The sequence below is a fragment of the Hoplias malabaricus genome, chromosome 13, assembly GCF_029633855.1.
Source record: "Hoplias malabaricus isolate fHopMal1 chromosome 13, fHopMal1.hap1, whole genome shotgun sequence".
Taxonomy (NCBI): Eukaryota; Metazoa; Chordata; class Actinopteri; order Characiformes; family Erythrinidae; genus Hoplias; species Hoplias malabaricus.
In genome coordinates this window covers 24,158,262-24,181,415 of record NC_089812.1, presented here as the reverse complement: position 1 = coordinate 24,181,415, position 23,154 = coordinate 24,158,262, and the positions used below count along the sequence as shown (strand labels likewise).

Sequence of the window (23,154 nt, the reverse complement as noted above, 5' to 3'; positions counted from 1 at the left end):
AAAATGTTGAATCTTGTAAACTTGTGTATCATCTAGAATCCCTAGTTTACCAGTGGTATATATGACTTTGTCTGCCGTTCAAATGCAATTTAGAAGTGGAAACATGGGTATTTCCCAGTTTCTGATATTACTCAAACGCCACATAATGCTTTAAAAAATACTTTTAATTTTACAGACCACACAGCTGAATCAGCTACTATGAGATATAATGCCTTTACTTCATTTAAACATACAACACTTGGTATGAAAAGAAGTATAGTTCACATTTAATGTCTTTGAAAGTTTAGCTTTAACTTGCAATGTGATAATATAAGCTTAAGCAAAGGCTGTATGGAAATGTTTGTGTGCCCCTACTCAAATGGCAATATTTCGTTAATGTTTTAAATTGAAAGTAAATGAACTCATCCTCTACAGAGAATGTATTTTTGCTAATTTTAATAATACATTTTTGTTAATATTTTGAATTTTACATTAAAAAAAAGAAAATGAAATACATTAACCTCTCCCCAAATCTGTTAACCTCTATTAATATACAGAAATGTTAGATTTGTAAACGGATGTATGTTTTAACTAAGAAAATCAACAAAACATCTCATCTGACCAGAGGCAAAACTTTTGCACATGACTGAATTCTTACATGAACAACCACAGGAATTCACATGCATTCAACAGATTACTACAAATTTTATAAATGCACTTGTAAAAACGTATTTTAACTGTAGGTTTTCTGTAAATAAGGCCTTTTCAATCAAGTGTTTTTTCTCACTTTAAGTTCACTTTAAATGTTATGAATAACTTTAGCATTTGTTGTAATTTTATATAATAACAATAATATTTAATCTATAATATTATAATAACATCTCACCTCCTGAACTACTGCATGTTCAGTTTATAGAGAGAATGTAATTTTTCCATCTCACACACACACAAATAAAATATGGGGATAAAAATGACAATATGTATTTATACAAAAAAAATAAACATACAAAAAATGCATCATTCATAATATAAATAATACATTTATTTCCCAGTGCAAAATATTGGTAAATATTTATTTAGATGCATATGTTGACTTTTGGCTGTTGATACATTGGTCCACCAGCATGACCCTGCTGTGACCAGTTGGATCAGCAACAAACCAGCTTAGACAAGTTTGGACCAGTTGGATTTTAGGATTCATTGTGATTTCTTGTACTTGGCCTTGTGTTTTCAGGTTGGTGAAAAAAATGTCCACTTGGAAAAGAGCCTAATGTCTGAATTCTGCTATTTACGTTATGGCTGGAAAATGGAAATTGTAGAAAGTTTATTTGTTGGTAAAGCTTTGGTTAAAATTTCAGTAATATAATATTAAATATGATTCTTTGTTCTTATAAAACATGTTTTTGTGAGGAGGTCATATGACTCTAGACCTTCAAATTCACCTAAAAATGAATTCGGGTGGGGTGTTTCAACAAGTTAACATGTAAGTTAATTAGCTGACTATTTGTGCTATTAGCTTGAGCCAACAGGCCTGATTTGTATGCAAATAACCTTCATAATCCCAACATTCTAAATCTGAAACACATCTAAAACAAACAAAAATGATTTGATGCTGGCTCAGGGTGTGACAGAATCCTACAATACATAGCTGCAAGAAGACGTCAAGTTACAGCTACTGTTACATTGCTCACAAGACCCATTTACTGATGAATATCAAAAGTGTATTACATTTGCATTTACATTTATGGCATTTAACACACTCTCTTAACCAGAGCAACTTACAAAGGTGATTTGTGTTTGGTCTGAGATTATTTCTGGATAGAGATGCCTTAGGGATTTGGCTTGTAACTTAATTTATTTTTGATTCATTCACTTCCTCTTTCATCTTGCACTCAGGTTTAGCAGACTGAAGACTCTCCACAAGGGGGTGCTAAGAGCACGCCCTAATAATTAGCATCAATAATACTTGGTGCTCTTTTTTTCCATATATCTTATTTTGGTCTGATATTTTGGAAACAGTAAGACATGATTATCCAATGAAGGCTACAGACCAAATCAGATCAACTGATTTAGTTGTGTAGTTTCCCTTAAATGTTTCTTTCAAAGTTTTTATTTATTAATAAATATTAAAAGGTTATACTATAAATATATTTTATGTACATTGCAGTGTGTTGGGGCTGTCCAAGGAGTACAATTCATGTTACACTCACATCTGGACAAAAATGTGTATAACATTTCAGGCATGTTCTTTGAATGAACTGCATGAATAAAAAAATAACTGCAATGATTGGAGAGCAGCAGGAAAGGGAGCTAACAAAGTATGCAGTGCAACACCTGGACTACAATTTGTAACTGTAGAAGTACAAAGTACACTTATTTGGTAAGTGGAGCAGATAAAATGAACGATAATTGTAAAAAGGAGATCATTTTAATTGTAAGCTGCATGCTATCAGTATGTTGTAATCATAAATATAATGTGGTATACTGTCAATATATTACATTCCTTGTTTTGTTACCATACTTCAAAATATACAACATTCTCCCAAGTCCTATGTACAGCAAAGTAGCTTGAATAATAATATTAATAAGAACAAAATAAGCAAACTGATTCAGACTTGTATCTGCACCACTTTTACAATCTCCCACCAGAGTCAAAGTAGAGGTCCTTTAACCTGGTCTGCAATGCCCGGTTCCGGTGTAATTCAGTCACTTACAGGCTTCTTTTCTGATTATGTAGTATTTACATAGTCAGTAATGATCTCTCAGATCTGTTCATAGAGCAGTCTTATGCATTTTCTTCTTTATCTTGTAATTCATCAGATGTAGACATTGCAACTTGATATTTAATGCAGAGGGCAGTCGCTGGGTCATCAACTATCAAGTTACCGAGAAGTTAATCCAGATACTGCAAGGAGGAAAACAAGTCTGAATCCAACAGTATCACATGGTAATTGTTCCAATTGATGTAATGGGAATCCAATGTTAAATAGGACTGGAAAAGAAAAAAACAAGAAAAGATGTCACAGGAGATTCGTTCAAAATTACATACTTAGGGCACGTGCACAAGGAAATCTAGGTCGAAGCCGAATATCTCCATGGCAAAATGCATGGGTTTCTAAGCAGATATATTTGCCATTATAAAAATTGTTAAATTAAGAATTCAGAAAACTAGGTCTAGTGTTGCTTGGGGAATATCAGAATACTTCTGCAGAAGCCAATGCTGTTATATGTCACGCCCTTGTCCTGTTGTCTGTTTTCCCCACCATGTGCTCACGTAGCACATGGCTCTGTTTGTTACTGTTCGTGTCTCCACCCTTGTCCCCGTCAGTCTCGTTTGTAATCCGTCCCCCTCGTTATCTGTTCCAGGTGTCCGTTGTCTGTGTTTGGTATTTAAGTCCTCTTGTGTCACTTCCTAGTTGTCGGTCATTTGTATTGTTTCGCTTCCATTGTTGCCATGTCATGTTGCTCAGACCGGTCTGTCTGTCTCTGTCGTTTCCTCGCTTCATTTCCAAGTCTAGTCTGTTCCTTGTTTCGTTTCTCCGTCATCATTTCCTGTTGTTGTTCCTCGTTTTCGTTTCCACTATTATCATGTTGTTTCCGTAGTTGCCTGTCTTTGTCTTTTTATATTCTTTTGTTAATAAAGTAACTGTGTTTTAGCGTGTGCGTCCGCCTCCGTCAGGCCACCCCGCGTTCCTGACATTATACAATAGTGTGGACATTTAGCAGTATATTTACTGTGGAATGAATGAAGCATTGCTCAGTTTTCACTGTGTAATTCACTCAGTGGGAAATAAAATGTAAACTAAAAATGATCAAAATTATCATATCGAGATTTCCCAAGCCAACATCACCATTAGGACAAACAAAAAATAACTAAATTAATATTGTAATAATAAGTATAGAATTGTATTTTTAATCCATACGTGACTAAAACTAACATTATTTGTATTTGACGTTTAAACCTCAGACAGCAGTGGCAGAAATATATGATGTGAATATGAAAACATCTACCTGTTACAGCCTCCATTGGGCGAATGTCCCAATGGCATGTTCTCCATATTCCGAGAAGCTTCGGGGCATAACTTAAAGATAAAAATGACAATTCAGTTATCATTGGACACCAATGATGGGAAAATATTCTGTAGCACTTTATAATACAGCCCGTGTCTTCACATGTACTTACCCAGACCATACAATGTACCTTCACGCGTTTTATGGTGAATTTTCCCATGATTTAAAGTGTATTTACCTGGTACTTACAGTGTACCTTTCCATAACTTCCTTATATGCGTGAGTACATCTAAGACACTTACCAGCACGGGTTTTAACGTGTATTTCCCTGGCACATACAGTGCATCTCCTTGCTTTTTATGGTGTACGTTCTGGCGTTTTAAAGGGAAATGTACCTCATAATATTATAGAGTACCTTCACATACTTTACGGTTTCTTTATATGAATTGGTAAATATCAAATACTTACAGGTTCTTTCTGGTACTTAAATATTGAGGACTATAAGTGTAATTTCTGATATTTTGCCATGTAATTTCTCAGAATGTATGGTGTACATTCTATGTGTATGACAGTCATTGTTTTATGTTTTAATTCAGGGCAAGATTTACTCACATTCCAGGGACTTATTATTTTTCTAATAATTATATCTTATACTCCACTGAGTGGACTAGATAATTTAGTTCACCATAGTGAATGAATGAATGAATAAATGAATAAAGCTTTGCATATATATATATGATTGAATGGAATATGATTGAAGCTTGCCCGCTGAATAAAAGCATAAAAAATTTCCCAGTTGTTAAAGTACCAGTAGGAACAGGTAAGTATTTTATACTGATTCACATAAATATTAATCTGTTTATTATGGGAAGGTACACTGTAAGTACCAGTTAAATCCCCCCTTTAAAATGCTGAGAAGATTCAGTAAGTGTCAGGGATGTACACGTAAAAACGTGGTATTTTAGATGTACGCTATAAATACACTTTAAAAAGCGAGAAGATGCATTACGTGTCAGGGACGTATTTGTAAAAACGCTGACTGGTAAGTATTTTAGATGCACTGAATTGTAAGGGAGTTATGGGAAGGTACACTGTAAGTACCCGTTAAATACACTTTAAAACATGGGAACGTACACCATAAAACGTGTGAAGATAAGCCGTAAGCGCCCGGGAAAGTACACATTAAGACGGGGGATGTGTTATAAAGCATTACCAAATATTCCCAGCAATATTGTACAATACTGTGCAAAAGACAGAGAGGCTCCATTTATTTATTTTCCAGTCAAGAAGCCCATTAAACACAAGTTATTGATTGTGATATTTCAATGGAGATCAGACATTAATAAGCGTAATAATTAAAAGTTAATTAATAAGTAGGAGGAATAAGTAAAAACTGCAGTCTAATTTTTAAAAAAAGTATAATAAATTGATTAATTATTTAAAAGAAACTGGAACCCATAACAGCCCTTCAGAAACTGGTTCTACACCAAAGCTTCAGAAAAATCAAACTCCACTCCCTGCTTCAGATCTTTTCAGTACGATACTCATATTCCTGATGTAGTTTTAATGGGATGTTTTATAACTGTAGGTCCTTGACTCTGGCACTCCTCAGATTATGAAAATGTTTGTTGACAGTGGTTTGTATCTAGGCCTAGCATGTTTAGTGAGGATGAATATAACAGAGTCTGGTAAACTGTGGTTTGAATTGCTGAAGTGCTTCAGGTTGCACACAGTGGAGCTGCAAATGTGTACGTCAGGTTGTACATGGAGGTTGGTGTGGGGATACGTAGCTGTGGTTTACAGTAGGAAAATGAAGAAGAAATTAAGTAGAGCAACCACTGATTGAAGATAAACTTCCACAGAAGGCACCGACATCCTCTACATTCGAGTTATTTTTCAGAGTAGAGCTCACCACAAGATGAAAATGCCACGTCAGCCAAAACAAGAGCCAAAAAAAATGGCAGACAAAACAGAGAACGGTGGAACTGAGTCACAGGAGAAATAAGTAAATTAATAACAGGGAAATAAATGGGAAGCTTAAAGCTCTAACAATGTTTGACTGCTGTCTAAACACTTAACAAACTCAGCAGGAACAGTTGCAATTATCCCATAAATGTTGGAAATTACAAATAAATCTCCTCAACCTCCTGCTCCATTCACTGAATCCTTCTAACATTTGGACACACACCAGTCCAAAACCACTGGTTTCGGTTCCATGTTTACTTCCTTTTTGTCTGCTTCCTCCTTCTTGAGCTCTCCTTTTTAGACACACAACACTGGTTTGTAATCTTGCAGGTGATAAATGGATACAAATATCCAGTTAAGGGAATCCGCAACCTCTTCGGAGCTGTATATTAGTAGAGAAGTGCACATTTGGGAAGTTCACAAAGAGGTGATTCCAGGATGAACACAAACAACTGTGGGTGTGTTTAGATCTCAAGCCGAGGATGGGGTTAGTATCCTCCATACTCTTAAAGATGAAAGACCTAAGGGCTGTTTACCTGATGAGCACAGTTTAGCTCTTAACCTTCTGGGGTCTATGCAGGCATCTGTGCTTTTATTTCAATGTGTATAGATACTTAAAAGAATATCTTTTTGGGTCCTGAATCTGCCTCTTCTTTTTCATCTCAATGAAAGTCCCTGCATGACTCCTAAGATCCAAAGTTATGAAGCTATAAGTAGAGGCTGATATCCACGTGATACATCTATTTTTTGTGAGAAACTGGACACTAATGAGTGCATGAGTGGGTCAAATGTGGTTCTGAACAGTTTGATCTGAAACAGCATTTAAGGCCAATGTAATAAGATTAGGAAAAATGTCTTTAAACTCTGGAGGGTCCGGAGGGTTCCAGTTTTTCTGTATATCTTAATCATGGTTTAAACTCCAGTGATATCTCATCTAAGCATAAACATGTCTTAAAACCATAAAATACATCTGAAATGTCACTGTAGATACCTGTGGACGTCTCTCTCTCATGTATAGGAGGTACATGATCAAGCCCACATTCAGTAGCACAGAGATGATAAATAATACTGTGAATGCATTCTGTGGCATATGAGCTGAAAAAAAAAAGGAAATTGTTTGGTCAGACAATGGGCAGCAAAGGAGATGACTTCCCAGACACTGTGGGATTTTATATTCACAAAGAGGGAAATAATAAAAGAAGACATATCAAATAAAAATGCTTCTGAAAACAAGACAGTTACAAAAAAAGAATCAGCTTTAGGATGGTGGTCAAATCTTAATGGCTGGGGAAACAAATGGATTCACATAAGACAACACTTTATTCATTCTGAAGTAAACTCCAGGGGATAAAATGAAATGGCAGACCACATAGATCACAACCAATATAATGCTTGTCTGTGTGGGCAGTCATTTGGCCAATTAGTAAAAAGTACATCGGAAAATAAATAAAAACTCAATTACAAGGCTGCAGCTTTGTTTTTATTTGGTATGTTTTTATTTGGTATCCATAAATTTAGTGTTGTCTTAGTTGTTTTGTCAGAAGTGGGTGCTTTCATTTTTTCTGCAAATGAAAAAAAAGGTAAACATCAAAAACAAGAAAAGTCACACTGTAAAAAACTGCTGTCATTTTACAACACAGTACAATGGCCTTTTAAATATAACACACATAGGTGAACAATTTGGGGGAAATATCTAGGTGTGTTTGTGATTCAAATTGCAATTTTAATAATGGTTGCCACATTTTCCAAGTTGGGAAATTTACCGTGGGAATTAACAAGAATTAATGGAAATGTTCGAAGCTAAAGGTGAGAAACTTACTTATAGCTGGTAAAAAAATATATACTGAAGCATAATCTTGGCTAAAATAATTAGATATGACCCCAAAACAATTGACTAGCAAAGCTGCTCCTCAGTCCCAGGCACATGGCACATTACACACTGAAGGGCTACTGAGATCACACCCCTGCACTGTTCATTCCTCCATCACCACATGTACAGCATATGTCCAAATGATTTCTAGAAACCAGATACTCACCTACTGAAAGCACTTATTTGGACCAAAGCACTGCCTAAGTTTTGATGAGGTTCATATTTGTATTGACAGTAATAGCATTGAAACATTTAAGCAACTATTAAATCAAGGTGTAATCTCACAGTTGCTTGCTCTGGTAAATCAGAAAAGCTCAATGGGCAATTTCATTAAATAGACTAGTTTAACAAGGCTAGCAGCCTAGTAAGAGGTTAGCTTACCAGGGCTAGCTTCCTATATTTTTTTGCCTCAACGGGGTTCTGTATCCAAAACTTTCATTCATTCATTCATTATCTGTAACCGCTTATCCAATTCAGGGTCGCGGTGGGTCCAGAGCCTACCTGGAATCATTGGGCGCAAGGTGGGAATACACCCTGGAGGGGGCGCCAGTCCTTCACAGGGCAACATAGACACACACACAAACACATTCACTCACACACTCACACCTACGAACACTTTTTGAGTCGCCAATCCACCTACGTATTTTGAACTGTGGGAGGAAACCAGAGCACCCGGAGGAAACCTACGTGGACACGGGGAGAACACACCAACTCCTCACAGACAGTCACCCGGAGCGGGAATCGAACCCACAACCTCCAGGCCCCTGGAGCTGTGTGACTGCGACACTACCTGCTGCGCCCGTAACCAAAACTTTATACTTATTAATGGCTTATTTAATATTCTGAAGACCATTAGCTTTAATGTTTTTACACTTTGTCATTTTATTTAACAGAAGAATGCCATATGCATCAACTATGACATCAAAGGTGCCATAGTTATTATTTGTATTGCCTTCATGTCTGCTGTTGACAAAAAAAAAATTACACTGATGATGGTGTATGATACAGTTCCTTTAAATTATCCGGTAGTTCCAATTAATTCCAATAAATTCCCATACATTCCTAAAGTTCCCAAAATTTCCATGGAAAGTTGGAATTTTGGAATAGTTCCGGAACTAAAGCTCCCATGGATAGGTACTGGAAATTATTGGAAATTTATTGTAAATTTTCCACCCCTTTGCAACCCTAATTTTAAGGGACAATAAGGAATACGGGCTTCTAAGTAGGCACTACCTCACTGCAACTCAACCCAAATATGTTCAGTGAAAATCTATCACACAATCTCAGCCCAAACTTTTCCAGTGACGACATATCACTCTATCTCACCCCAACACTACACAAAGACATTCACGAGAGATCTACTCAATACAAAGATGGTCACTGGAGTTTCACTACACCAGCTCAGCCCAAAGATGGTCAATGGAGACCTATCACTCAAGTTGAACGCAAATATGTTCTGAAGAGATCCATCACACCAACTCAACCCAAAGATGTTCAATGAAGATTTGTCAATTCAACTCAACCCAAAGATATTCACTGGAGATCTATCACTCCAACTCGACCCAAAGATGTTCAATGGAGATTTGTCAATTCAACTCAACCCAAAGATATTCACTTGAGATCTATCACTCCAACTCAAACCAAAGATGTTCAGGGCCAACTTTCAACAAATGAGTTCAAGAAGCATCCCTTCTCCTAAAGCCCTATCCACATGACTGTGTTGTTAAGCATGACCTGTTGCTATTAAACTGTTGTATGTAAATCTCAATGACCCTTATGTCCATTACATGAGGCAACACACTTCACTCAGCGTAAAGAAAAAAATTACAATGTGGCCAGGTACAGGATGGAAGTCAACTTAAAAATTACTTTTTCTCCAGAGTAAGTCTGCTGATAGAGGTGCCACGGTGCCTGCACATTCACCCCCAGACAAATTTCATATACTCAAATCACATAATAATGAGAGGAACCTAAAATTAACATTTAACTTATACTCCTAGTTTCTTATTAAGTTTTAAACAACTACCAGAGATAATCATTATATCACACATGCAAGACTCACAATTACAGTTTGCTGGACAAAATATTTTTATTGAGGCTTTTTACATGTAACATCTTTTGCAGTAGCTTCTGTAACAGTCACTGATTCATACAGATCCAATATACAGTTTAATATATATCCACAGCTATAATTGTAGGCCACACTCCCACGCCCTCACCCCCTTCACATTTTCACCACACGTCCAATCAGACAACATCACAGTTCACCCACAGACAACATCACAGTTCACACTGATGAACCTACTATGCCTTGGGAACTAAGTTTTCTTTTTTGCAAACCAATGTACGTTATGTCAGAACTATTCCAAAATTAGGTTTGTGAATGGGAGTGAAAATTATTTTTCTCTTGTGAGGGCTCTAATCTGGTACACATTAGCAAAGAGTGTTTTACGTGTGTCACAGTGAAAATGTCTCATGCCACGGTGCTACGTAATGGCACAGTGGCATGGAGTGCCAACTGACGCATGCATCTTTTATTGTGTAACAGTGACAATGGCCGCCCACACAGACCAGGCTCATCAGCGCAGGCTTTAATACCCAAAGTTTTGTAATTGGAATAAAAACTTAGAAAAAGCTTAGCCCAGGTTTAAAGTAGACACACTAAGTGGGTCCAAAATGTTGAAATTCTTTGCTGCATTTCACAGCTCACTGAAAATGTCATTATAAGGTTCCTCACCAGGCATTGCTCTCTGGCTTTAACTTCATGATTTCCCCAGGCACTATTCCTGCCGGAGTCTGGTTTCATTCTGAATGTGTTTCCTTGTGTACATTGCATTTCAAGGCAACTGTGAATGTTTTTTTTTTAAATAAATGAATCACGTTTATACACACCGCGGCCCTGAAATGGACAAGTGGAAAAGAAGATGAATGAATAAATGAATGAATGTTCATACACCAGACACTCTGCTCTTTAGAGTTTCAGTTTCATCATCTCCCCATGCCGATAAAATCTTTATCACCACATCTAAGACTAGATAAGAAAGCATTTCAACTAAAAATGGAAATGGCTCGTGTATGTTTTTTCAGTTCAAATGCTTTTGCATGCCACACTGTTTGTATTTTAAACCTGGTGTGTCCAGTTAAAAAAGCCACTTTCCGATTTGTAAACACTCTTAAGGTGTAAGAAAATCACAGAGATGGGTGACGTTCCAACCACTCACTATGGAGATCCATTTAGATCTGTTTTTAATTTTGATGTATATGAAAGAAGATAAAAGATGGGAACATTGTCTAATACTCTATCCATGCATACCATCCTATTAATCTGTGTGATGCCAACATAGGGAGGTCCAGGGGTCTCTGTTCACCAGTGTCCCTCTCAGTCACTGACTAGCTTTCTCCCTCTTACAGAATCTCCTCTCTCAGTGGCTCCATCTCTCAGGTTCCTTTCTTCTCAGCCCTCATTCAGCCCTTCAACAACTACACTTCTACCGCCTCTTTCCCACTCTTCTTTCTTTTTTTCTTCTCTTCCTGAACTGCTTTTTTGTCACTTGCTCTGCTTTCTAATCTCCTTACTTCTTTCTCTTCTGTCTGTGCTATTTTTGTTTGAAACAATGCCAGTTATGCCAAACATTTTCATTTTGATTCCCCAAAGATTTTTTCTCTGATTTTCTTTCTCCGTTTCTGAGAAAGAAAAAAAATGATGAGATAATAGGTTATAATGATGAAAATTATAACAAGCTTTCTCATTATTATGAGACATTAAATTATTTTATTTTCTTTCAGGCAGCCTAAATGTGCGTCTTTGTTTTGACTGATCTAGTGTATACATGATGAAATATAATTCCTAGTTTAACTCACTCAGTGTACATTCTGTCTTTGTGCTGAATAGATGGTTCACAGTTGTCCGACAATGTATGAATATAGCTATAAAATATACAAATAAAGACACTACTAATCTTACTCTACAGTTTAGCATACATTATTAGCAAACATGAATTTGCTAGATATATGCTAGGCTTGCTAGTTATTGTTTATCACAGTCAGCAGTGGGCTAGCCAAGCTGTTGTTATCATGCACATGGAAGTGAGCCATAGCTAAGCTTTAAGCTAGTTATGAACATTCAACCACTGACAATGATTTTAAAGGTTTTGCGATGTTTGTTTAACACAAACTCCTGCAAACATTCATACACTGTGTGAGACATTCAACTAAGCACTGTCAAAATATTTAAAACATTGAGCAAGTATAAAGGAATGAAAATATATCACCTTTCGCTTTATGCCGAAACAGCAGCATCAATGGATGAGTAAACAGGCATGCAGGGATTGAGACGAGACAAAATAACAGACATGCTTGCGGATTATCTAATGCTGTGGTTGCAACCTTATTATTTTATTTGGTGTTGGTGTGGGTGTGTATGGGGGGGGGGGTGGAATTCTAATCCAGTGAGTAAAGATATTTACACCAACCACAGAGAAATATAATGAACATTCAACACCACTGTGTGTATTAATTGTCTATGTACAGTTGAGCAACTGTCTAAAGGCTGAAACATCACTGAAAGATTGTGTCTCTCCAGTCCTCCTACTCCAGCAAGAAACCTCAACCCTGCCTACACTTTTTGTCAGGACGATAAAGAAACTTCTGTTTTCCACCTCCAGATTTTCTCCAGTGTCTAAACTCTGTGTATATCCAGTTTAATCACTCAGAACTGTGGAAACCTTGCCACAATGTGTGTGCCTTGGTATGTGTTTACTCTCAGGCCAGTGACCTTTTGTTTCCCACACTGATAAACAAAGAATTTACTGTTCATTGTTGAGTACCCCAGCACCATGTTCTGCTGAAATCTATGAGCAGGTGTATTTTTGTACCACTAGAATAGAATTTAAGCAGAAATGCACTGATAACTATATAAGAATCCAACAACCTGAAAACAACCCTAACCCTGCTGTTTTGAATCCAAATGGGAGAAGCTATGCATTGTACAGAATACCACTATTGTCTGGACCTCATTATACTGATTACTGACTTATTAGTCAGTCATTAAATAATGATCACCCATGTGTTTCAAATTATGAAAAAATAAGGCAATGTGTCCCTTTGAAATGAAGCTGCTCACTCTCACATAACAATGTAAAGTGCTCCCTTGCTCCTGTTTAGCAACCTGAGAATTCTCCACAAGGGGCGCTATTATCCTTAAGTTGAAGTTGGTAGTGAACTTTAAATTCTACCTTACTTTCTTATTTTAGGGCATGCTTACTGTTTATTTTGCTTTGTTTAACACAGTGAAAGTATTTGCATAATCACTTCATTGTCACAACAAAACTTTGTAACAAACTTGTAACTTCACAGGAGAAGGACCGATGTAAACCTTATTTACACTGAAAGGCAGTAAATGAAAAACAGTTATTTTCCAAGTAACTTTGGAGCAGTTGGTTTATCCTTTTTGAAATTTATCGCTATGTAAATGGTAGTCTGTGTCCTCAAGTCACATAAAAAAATAAAATAAAATATACAACAACAACAATATTTCTTCAGTGAACTATGCCATTAAAAAAATGAAAATTACTGAAAGTATGGAATATTTTGGTGATAAATATCTCACCATTCGATGCAGCTGGAGTTGCAGTGGTGTTCCATCTTGAAGGTGATGGAGACTGACCTAAATGACCCAAGAGGAAGTGTTATTTTATTGGTCACTAAAGGTACAAACAGTGTAAATGTACCTTTAAAAGGTACAACAGTCATTTTTATTCAGGCAATCAGGAACTCATAAGCTGCACACACTGTACTGTATGTCAAAACACTTGTGGATAACCCTTCTATTAGTGAATTCAACTGCTTTAAGGTGCACTCATTGCAAACACATAATTTGAATATAAAATGGAACACTGTGGAGCAGTTGCACATGAGCTGAAAGTCAACAGGCCCAGTGTTAGGTGTGAACAGAAGGCAATAAATCTCCCAGCACTGGGCTATAGAACCGACACAAACTAGTCTTAGATCATCGTAACTTATCACTGCCACACACAATAATATAATAAAAATAGATGAAATAGAAGAATATTTTGGTGAATAATATTTTACCATTCAATACAGCTGGAGCTGTGCTGGTGTTTGGTTGTGATGTTGTAGAAGATGGACCTAAATGACCAAAGAGAACGTGGTTTGCATCATTAAATCTGGACAAATGTGCAGAAGCAACAGTTATGTGCTTCACAGTAGTGACTGCCAGTTGATGGCCAGAGGTAAAAACATTTGTGTGTGTGTACACTCATGAAATAGCGAAATATTTTGGTGATAAATAATTAAATGGCAGCCTGTATTCTATATCTTACCATTCGATGCAGCTGGAGTTGCGGTAGTGTTCCATCTGGAAGGTGATGGAGACGGACCTAAATGACCCAAGAGGAAGTGTTATTTTATTGGTTACTGAAGTTACAAACAGCGTAAATTTACGTTTAAAAGTACAGCAGTGGTGTTAAAGGTTCATTACATTGTGTTCTCCAGAAGGAGACTGAATATTTGTACTCTTTCATTAGAACGTATGTAATCAACACAAAATCTGCAATTACAGTAGAATAAGGTACAATTATGTTCCTAACTAAAAGGTACAGAAATGTACCCTTGAGGGTACCACCACAGAGACAGTGTTTCTAACTGTGAAAACTGAACAAATGTAAAAGAGAAACAGTAATGATGTTGATGGCCAGAGGTGAAAACTGCTGATCTGTACACATCATCAGTGAATTACTTACAGAGATTCTTTAAAACAGTGAGCCCCAAACACACACCCTTTGCTCAAAACAAACACAGCTCTAGTCATACTGCCTTCTCTTATCACCGTACTAAGAGAGTCTGTCCTCCCAGTGGCCAACATTTGGCGACACCCCAGGGCTGTAATTTGTAACCAGGGGGATGTTTGAAAACATCAATTTTGTTTGTTTCATGGCTCTAACTACAGCATCACAGCCATGTTTCACCAACTCAAACCTTCTTCATTTAAAGAGTTTCACCCTTTATGCAAACACGGATTTGTGCCGTGATCTCTGAGGCGGTATACTCGGTTCCTGGATGGTCTTAACTGGTCTAAAGGGGCACATTCCTCAGCTGAAATTTAACTTCAGATGCAGATGATACACTGAAACCAGGGGGATGACAAAACTAAGCATTAAACATATCCTAGTGTTACTGTAGGAGTCTGAAATCATCATCGTTAAAGAGTTTTTACCACTTTAGGAGATCTAAGCAAAGGTCATTTTAAATGCTGGGCAATGGGAACTCAAGCTGCACACACTGCCATACTGTATGTCAAAACACTTGTGGACAACCCTTCTATTAGTGAATTCAGTTGCTTTAAGGTGCACTCATTGCAAACACATAATTTGAATATAAAACGAAACATTGTGGAGCAGCTGCACATGAGCTGAAATTCAACAGGCCCAGTGTTAGGTGTGAACAGAGGGCAATAAATGTCCCAGCACTGGGCTATTGAACAGACACAAACTAGTCTTAGATCGTCATAACCTATCACTGCCACACACACAATAATAAATACATTCACACACATATTGGTGATATACATCTTACCATTACAGGTACATGGAGCCTTGGTGGTGTTTGGCTGTGATGTTGTAGAAGACGGACCTGGACCTAAATAACCAGAGAGAATGTGGTTTGCATCAATGGACTGGGCACATGTGCAGGAGAAACAGTTATGCAAACAGTTGTTGGTTGTAATAAAGAAACATCACAGGTTGTAGACATACAGAGGTGTTTTTACCTCTGGTCATCTACAACCTGCTACAACCTCTGTCCTCTCAGCCTCCAACACACACTTTTTGAGCAATTTTGTCCATATTAAATATGTATTTCTGCATGTAACCCACAGGAATGTGAACCAAAAAAAACAGAAAAAAGAGGACTATCTTTGTGCTCATTTGATTTCCAAAAGCAAGGTGGCTGCCCCAGGATCCACGTCAGCAAGTCTTTCCAGATTCCAACTGTGTCACTGCCTTATAAAATACTGAGATATTTCCTCTGTCCTCCAACTGTGTCCACTTTCACCTTCAGCTGTCCCAGCTCCTCCAAGCAGCTCTCAGCATCTTTCAAAAGTTGACCCATGGCTCCGTGTAGACTCCTTCTTCAAAGTTAGCATCTCTGTCTTTGTAGCTTGGGAGCTAAGCTCATCGAGGAGAGCGTCTGGTGTACAATCCAGGTTTATGAAATGAATACAAAGGCTTTATGAGGCTCTACAACTCCTATCTGTTCAGTTTTTATACCCAGGGCTCACCCATTATCTCCCTCATGCCTTTAACATGCCACACTTACACTGAACTACCGTCTATTGTCCTGACATGCTTTAGACCAAAAACTCAACTCATCTTCTTATCTGAATAATCAATTTCAGGGGCGCTGTGGCAACCAGGCAACAAAGAAACACTGGTATGGAAACTGAGGGGCAAGCTTTCTACGCAGGAGGCAGATTCGGAGGCTGCCGGAGTGCTTGGCAAAAAGATTTGCAGAGGTTGTTGAAGGCCTGGGATGTTGTGGCTTTATTGCGTCACTGCAGTAAAACATGGTCCTCAGGGACTGGCACACGTTTTTAAAAAAAGAGGACCATAAAGAAGGTGCCATTTATCATGGCACCACACCTCTCAGCCCCTCTGGAAGCAAAACATTACATCTTCAAAATGGTGACTTTACAGGAAAAAAAAATATTTTCATTAGATATCTGTGGACGTGCATGGAATAAGACTACACAGTGTTAACCTAAGGGCCACAGACTTTTGTTAAAATAGCCTGAAAAAGTAAAAAAAAAAAAAAAAAACATTTTGTTAACAGTGATGATTAATGAAATATATCAAGAGCTACTTACTTTGTGACCGTGGACACTCTGGAGAAAAAGAAGTGAAAAGACAATAAGGGTTATTCAACTGTGAACGAAATAAGATATTGTTTCTATTACAGATTTACAGATTTATAATCTCTCTATTTTAGAGAGATTTATACCTGGCAAAGTTCCATTCGCTGAACAAGCGGCTTCAAACATCTCCTTCAACTTTGTCTGATTGATATAACTCACATCGTACCAAATGTTGCACATTTCGTTGTGATTTACACATGCTTTTTCAACATCCGACATACTGGAACTATTAAGTGACATCTGAAAAATAGGAGCGACAGAAGAGTTTCAGACGAGTGTATTCTCTTACAAAGTGTGGTACACTGTCACAGAACAGCTACTAAACTCTCAGCTGCCCCTCGCCACATCACTAAGGAAGGGTCGGTACACTTTGGGCAGCAATGTGATGTGTCTCTGTTTATAAACATGTCACCAGTAGAGACAGAAAACAGCTCCTGACCCCAGATCTTTACGTACATACAGTAGAGAAGTCAGATGTAAGCACATCTCATCACTGGGGCAGAAACACATGGTTTTAATTTAAAGCAGTCTGCTGGCTCGCAGATCAAAGCTAATATTGGTTTGGGTCTTGTCCCTTCCATGTAGTTTTCTCTGGATACTCTGACACTTAATGATATTTTGTGCTGTAATATCTATATGCGTGTGTGTGTGTGTGTGTTGAATCCCTCCCCATCTTTAATTCTGAAATACCTGGCCTCTCTGAGATGCTCTTTTTAAACACAGCCATGTCCCTTACCTGTTGTCAATGAATCTAGTGTGATTTATTTATTGTTTACTTTTTAGAAATTTACCAGTTTTTTTGTTACGTGTCTTATTTACAAAATTTTCCCGGCATCAATTTCAAAATGAGGTGGCACGTGTCGCAGCAGGTAGTGTCGCAGTCACACAGCTCGAGGGACCTGGAGGTTGTGGGTTCGAGTCCTGCTCCGGGTGACTGTGAGGAGTTTGTGTGTTTGCCCCGGGTCCACGTGGGTTTCCTCTGGGTGCTCCGGTTTCCTCCCAACGATCCAAAAACACATGATGGTAGGTGGATTGGTGACTTAAAAGTGTCTGTAGGTGTGAGTGAATGTGTGTGTATGAGAGTCGCCCTTTGAAGGACTGGTGCCCCCTCCAGGGTGTATTCTCACCTTGCGCCCAATGAGCCCAATAAACAGTTACAGACAATGAATGAATGAATTTTAATATGGGCTAATATTTTTCATTAAAAATATTCAAAATCACCAAAATTCTCTATTTCAACAGCTGAAATATTGTCTTTGATTTAAATGATTTGTACCTAATTGCATTCTTTTTTTCTTTTTATCTTATATATACATTTTGTTGGGTATCCACAACACAGAAATAAACACAAATTGAAGAAGGAATCTATGAGTACAGTTTAGAAACAAGAAAACAGAAATAGATGTCACTTACCAAGGCCTGCAGTATCCTTCGATATGACACCATAAGCTGATATCTAGAAAAACGGGATTCTGAATCCAGGCCATCAAATTCTTTGTTTTTAAGCCAGGTCAAACAAAACGAGTCCACAATGGAAAGAGCTATTGTGTTGTTCTAAAAAAAAAAAAAAAAAAACAAGGAAAAAGAACACATAAAACACTGAGAAATACAACTGACCAGCTGCATTTTGCATTTTTCTCACTGCTGTGCACTCAGGGTTGGGGTGAACAGCAAGCGACTCATTATCATTTAAAGGAACAGGCGCTGAAACCTTCACTCTGACATTCTGAACAAGGTGGTTTATACAGAAGGAGAATGCTGCAGTGGGGTTTGATTGGGGTGAAATTTTGACCAAAGCAGGTCATCGACATTTTATTAAGACCCCAGAACTATGTTCACTTGTGTAAATGATGTATATGTCTCGTTTACTAACAACTTCAATGTTTACTGGAATTGCAATTTAATCTTACCTGCACTAGCTCTCCAGGACGCTGAAAAATCTTGATCTCAAACAAATGGTCCGTTAATACATTTTCTGTCTATTAAAAAAAAAACACACGAAACATTCAGCATTGATACTCAATAGTCAGCAGTTTCAATAATTGTGATATTATACTTAAAGGCCTTATTAAAATACACTTCCTGTCCATACGTATCTAGACATCCCTCCCATTAGTTCATACATTCATTCATTATCTGTAAGCCTTATCCAGTTCTGGGTCGTGGTGGGTCTGGAGCCTACCCAGAATCATTGGGTGCAAGTCAGGGATACACCCTGGAGGGGCACCAGTCCTTCACAGGGAAACACACACACACACACACACCTATGGACACTTTTGAGTCACCAATCCACCTACCAACATGTGTTTTTGGACAGTGGGAGGAAACCGGAGCACACGGAGGAAACCCACACGGACACTGGGAGAACACACCAAACTCCTCACAGACAGTCACCCGGGGTGGGAATCAAACCCACAACCTCCAGTTCCCTGAAGCTGTGTGACTGCGACACTTCCTGCTGCACCACCATTCAGTAGTTAAATTACCTAATGTATTATTCATCCACTGTTCACACAGGTATTCGTTGCCATACAGATGGTGCTGTGTCCTGCCAGTATCAGAAGGCACACAGGAGCAGCAACACATTACAAGGGTTGATCAATAAACCAAATACATATAGTGCTTTTCCCAACAGAAAATCGTCACAAATAAGCTTTATAGAGATCCGAGTCCAAGCCTCATATGAGCCAAGAGTGACAGTGACATGGAAAAAAACATCTGGCTGACAAAGTAGCATTAAAAATGAACTGTTAGAGATAATGACTTATTTATTAGGAGTATATATTATGAGGTAATTTACTACAATCCCAAGACAATTAGATCAGTTAAAAGATTTTGACCAATCAAATTGTTACTCTGCATTTTCATGGGTTGAGTAGAGAGCAGTGAACATCCCCCACACACCCACATTTCCAGCTTGATTCTATAGTTGTAGGCCAAAAACAGTGTAACAAAAATCAGAAAACAAGATAAACAAAGAGATATGAGAAGAGCTTTACAGAAGACTTTTAAAGAGTAGAAGAGTGGCTTAAATATGACAACCAAGAATTAATAACTGACAGCTTGAGGAACAAGGACACAGCTGTAAATTCACTGAACAATGACAAACACCTTCCACCTCAGCAATTATTAACCGAGCTGTTGGATTCTGCAGAGAAACTATTTAATCATGAGCTTCACTGGTTAATAGCCAAACACTTACCACTAAATCAAAAAAACTCAAATCTCCACACTTGTCTCCTCGGACGCCCAGGCTCAACAGAACTGCCTGTGAAAAAGAAAGAGCACCTCAATCATACTGAGATTATTATTATTGATACGAGGAAGAGAAAAAAGTGCAGAGATGTGTTTTAATGAACAGAAATATAAACAAAAAAAAAACATAAAATAGAAGAAGACAGAACGTTTGCGTTCATTCATTATCTATAAGTGCTTATACAGTTCAGGGTCACTGAGTGCAAGGCAGGAACACACCCTGGAGGGGGTGCCAGTCCTTCACAGAGCGATACACATTCACAGCTATGGATACTTTTGAGTCGCCAATCCATCTACCAACGTGTGTTTTTGGATCATGGGAGGAAACCTGGAGCACACCCACGTGAACACAGGGAGAACACACCAAACTCCTCATAGACAGTCAGCCGGAGCTGGACTCGAACTCACCCACTGAGGCCTTTTAGTTGCAATGCAGGGCCAAAAGGTTCTTAAGGTCATTCTGTGTTATTCCACGAGCCAAGTTATGGTTTCTTTTTCCATTGTTAAATAAGGAACAGGACCTACATGATGTCTTGTAATAATTACGATCACTACTGGGCAAGGAGCAGCTGTAGCTTTGAGGAGCGAGTTTGAGGCTGGACGGTTGCTGCTTCAATTTCTGGGACTGGCATGGAATAATTCATTCACGTCTAAAGGCACCTAACCCCTAAATTGCTCCCCGGGCGCCGAGGTGGTTGGCAGCACCCTGCTCTGGTTGTGTGTGTATTCACTGCCTAGTGTTTGTGAAGAATTACTTACTAGTGTGTGTGTGTGTGTGTGTGTGTGTGTGTGTGTGTGTCCAATACCATGGAGGGGTCAAATGCAGAGAAGTAAAGGTGTTTCTTTCTCTTCTTCTTCTCAATAAATGGAAAACTATGAGCTTTTTGGATTGTGAGTTTATTTTTTTGTTTTTTGTTATTTTTTGTTATTTTTTTGATTGTGTATTTATTACAAAATACTTCTTTATTTTGTGTGCAAAATAGAACAGATTAATGTTACACTCCTCCAATAAGAAGATGGCAAAAATAATGTATTTTTCTTCTACACAGTGTAACTGTGAATACATCAAACTCACAGCCAACAAAGTCCAGATGGCCCAAGTTTTGCCACTCATGCCGTTGCCGTGATGACCATCTAAGCTCATGTCCTCATGGTCCAGTGTGTGTTCTGCTGGGGGTAGAGACAAAGAGACGAGTTAGAGAGGAGAAAACAGGAAAAAGTTGAGAAACTGGACTGGGACCACCGCAGTGGATAAACTCACCATGATCCTCAGCAGGACAAAGCAGTTACAGAAGATTAATGCATGAATATATGAACATATTAATGAACAAGGAGATCAAGCCGTATGGATGAATACGAAATGTAATTCGACCTTCCATTTGAAAAGCTGGAATGGTTTTAATGTGTCTCTAACTGTGGAGCAAATCTTAAACAGATTTCTTCAGCAGAACAGTCATGTATCTTCAGAAATTTTAAAGGCTGAGATGTATGGAGCCTCAGAAGGGACAGGATAGAAAAAAAATGCTTGAAAAACAAAAGTATGCATTTTCTTCCTCCCTTCAGGGACTCTTTAGAGATCCATATAATTTGCTATTTGAGCTAAAAATAAAATTCATTTATAGGCCATAGTTTCTGTGGGCTCTTTGGAAAACGACTCGACTGTCACAGACCAGAGAAATGGAAGTGTGCCACACATGGCTTACACACTTAAACCCTGTGTCCGAAATGGCTCCCTATTCACTAATCCCTTTATTATTCACTATATAGTGCACTATTGTATGGGAACTGAATTCAGGAGGATAGTGAATGATTTCAAACATTTCCTCATGTGGGTTTTTACCAAACAACACATTGGATTTAGGGTAATCTGATATCTGCTAGTGTACATGGGTTGTACACTATTTTTTACATTGCATTGTGGGATTGTTTGAGTTTTCAGATGCTACTATAAAATGGCGGAACCCCAAAACAGTGCAGTATTTAGTAAATAGGACACAGTTTCGGACACAGCAAAAGATTTCTCCAAGGATTCTTCTTCTGGTTTTTAACCAGTCATTACACTGACACCTAGTGCCCTGGAGGTGTCAGAGATTAAGTATAATGCATATGGCCACATTAAACATGGTCTTGTTGGTGACCCACTCTCTGGAGCTTAAAATGCTTCATTCAGGAACTAAAAAGCAATGTGATTCTTCACCTCACGTCATCTGCACTTTATAGAATAAAATTTAAATATTAGGAATTACTCCCGATAAACTGGTTGCGGAGGATCGGTGGTTAAAATAAAGACTCCTCTATAAAGTTCCTTTATAGCACTGGAGTAAAGCCCTAACATTTTTCAGGATGCTCACACTTCAAAAAACACTGTCCTTAAACTTAAACCACAGACCACCAGGCACACAAGACCTAGTTTTAACCTCAAGCGTATAGCCAAGAGATTTATGGATAGAAATAACTATTACTCATTAAAAACCACTTGATCCAAGGAAGCAAACACTTTGAATTCTTATGTAATCACAATGGTTCCCCATTTACCACATTTATCAGGCATCTTTCTCATGGTGCTCCTAATCCTAAAATGTCTTTTAAGTTTTATTTTGAGGGCACTACATTCTGCCAGAATTCACACGTAATTTACAGTAAACTTCATAGTTCACTTAGTTCACATTCATGTAGCTTATGTGTGTGTGCAGCCTGGAGGACTGAAGGGCATAGTGAATAGGCAGAGAGACTGTAAGTCCTTTTCTTGCATCGCACAATAAAATAACACACATGAACAGTCAATCAGAAAGTGCACTGTCCAATCAAAAGTCTGAAGCTCTTAAAGGAAGGTGCAGTCTGGGAGGGAAACCCAAACCTGTGAGGACCCCGAGGGCTGTATTTAACGAGCTCTGATCAGATTGGATGATGCAAAAATGACGCAATGCAAAATTTTATTGACTGCTTAGAGCATTTTTTAAGCAGCTGATGCAAAAATGATTGACAGGCTCCTCTCCCAGGAACCCATCCCCTCTTCGTCTCCAGTCCTTCTCACTACATGAGTATGGTGAATGATGAATGTGGACCAAAATGCATTGCAAGTTTTTTTTTTTTTGTTCATAAGCAATATAGAGTGAAAACATCCAATTACAATGTTTAAGTTAAG

General features: G+C 38.1%; 1 protein-coding gene across 4 annotated transcripts in view; it reads right to left on the bottom strand.

Annotated features, from left to right (window-relative positions):
• Nucleotides 1-245: 245 nt before the first annotated feature.
• LOC136664979 (uncharacterized) overlaps nt 246-23,154 on the bottom strand; it is a 36,776-nt gene continuing 13,867 nt past the window's right edge. For 2 of the 4 annotated variants that reach the window (XM_066642512.1, XM_066642510.1), the window contains exons 2-14: nt 21,085-21,176; nt 19,957-20,022; nt 18,665-18,733; nt 18,168-18,308; nt 16,841-16,994; nt 16,707-16,724; nt 15,419-15,481; nt 14,167-14,223; nt 13,916-13,972; nt 13,434-13,490; nt 6,947-7,050; nt 3,991-4,061; nt 246-2,971 (exon numbers count right to left, since the gene is read on the bottom strand). In XM_066642512.1, the coding sequence (XP_066498609.1) occupies nt 2,962-2,971; nt 3,991-4,061; nt 6,947-7,050; nt 13,434-13,490; nt 13,916-13,972; nt 14,167-14,223; nt 15,419-15,481; nt 16,707-16,724; nt 16,841-16,994; nt 18,168-18,308; nt 18,665-18,733; nt 19,957-20,022; nt 21,085-21,153 (936 nt within the window). In that variant the 5' untranslated portion in view covers nt 21,154-21,176 and the 3' untranslated portion in view covers nt 246-2,961. Of the gene's footprint in view, nt 2,972-3,990; nt 4,062-6,946; nt 7,051-13,315; nt 13,491-13,915; nt 13,973-14,166; nt 14,224-15,418; nt 15,482-16,706; nt 16,725-16,840; nt 16,995-18,167; nt 18,309-18,664; nt 18,734-19,956; nt 20,023-21,084; nt 21,180-23,154 lie in introns of those variants that run through there. The other 2 variants (XM_066642511.1, XM_066642513.1) reach the window with 2 other exon arrangements.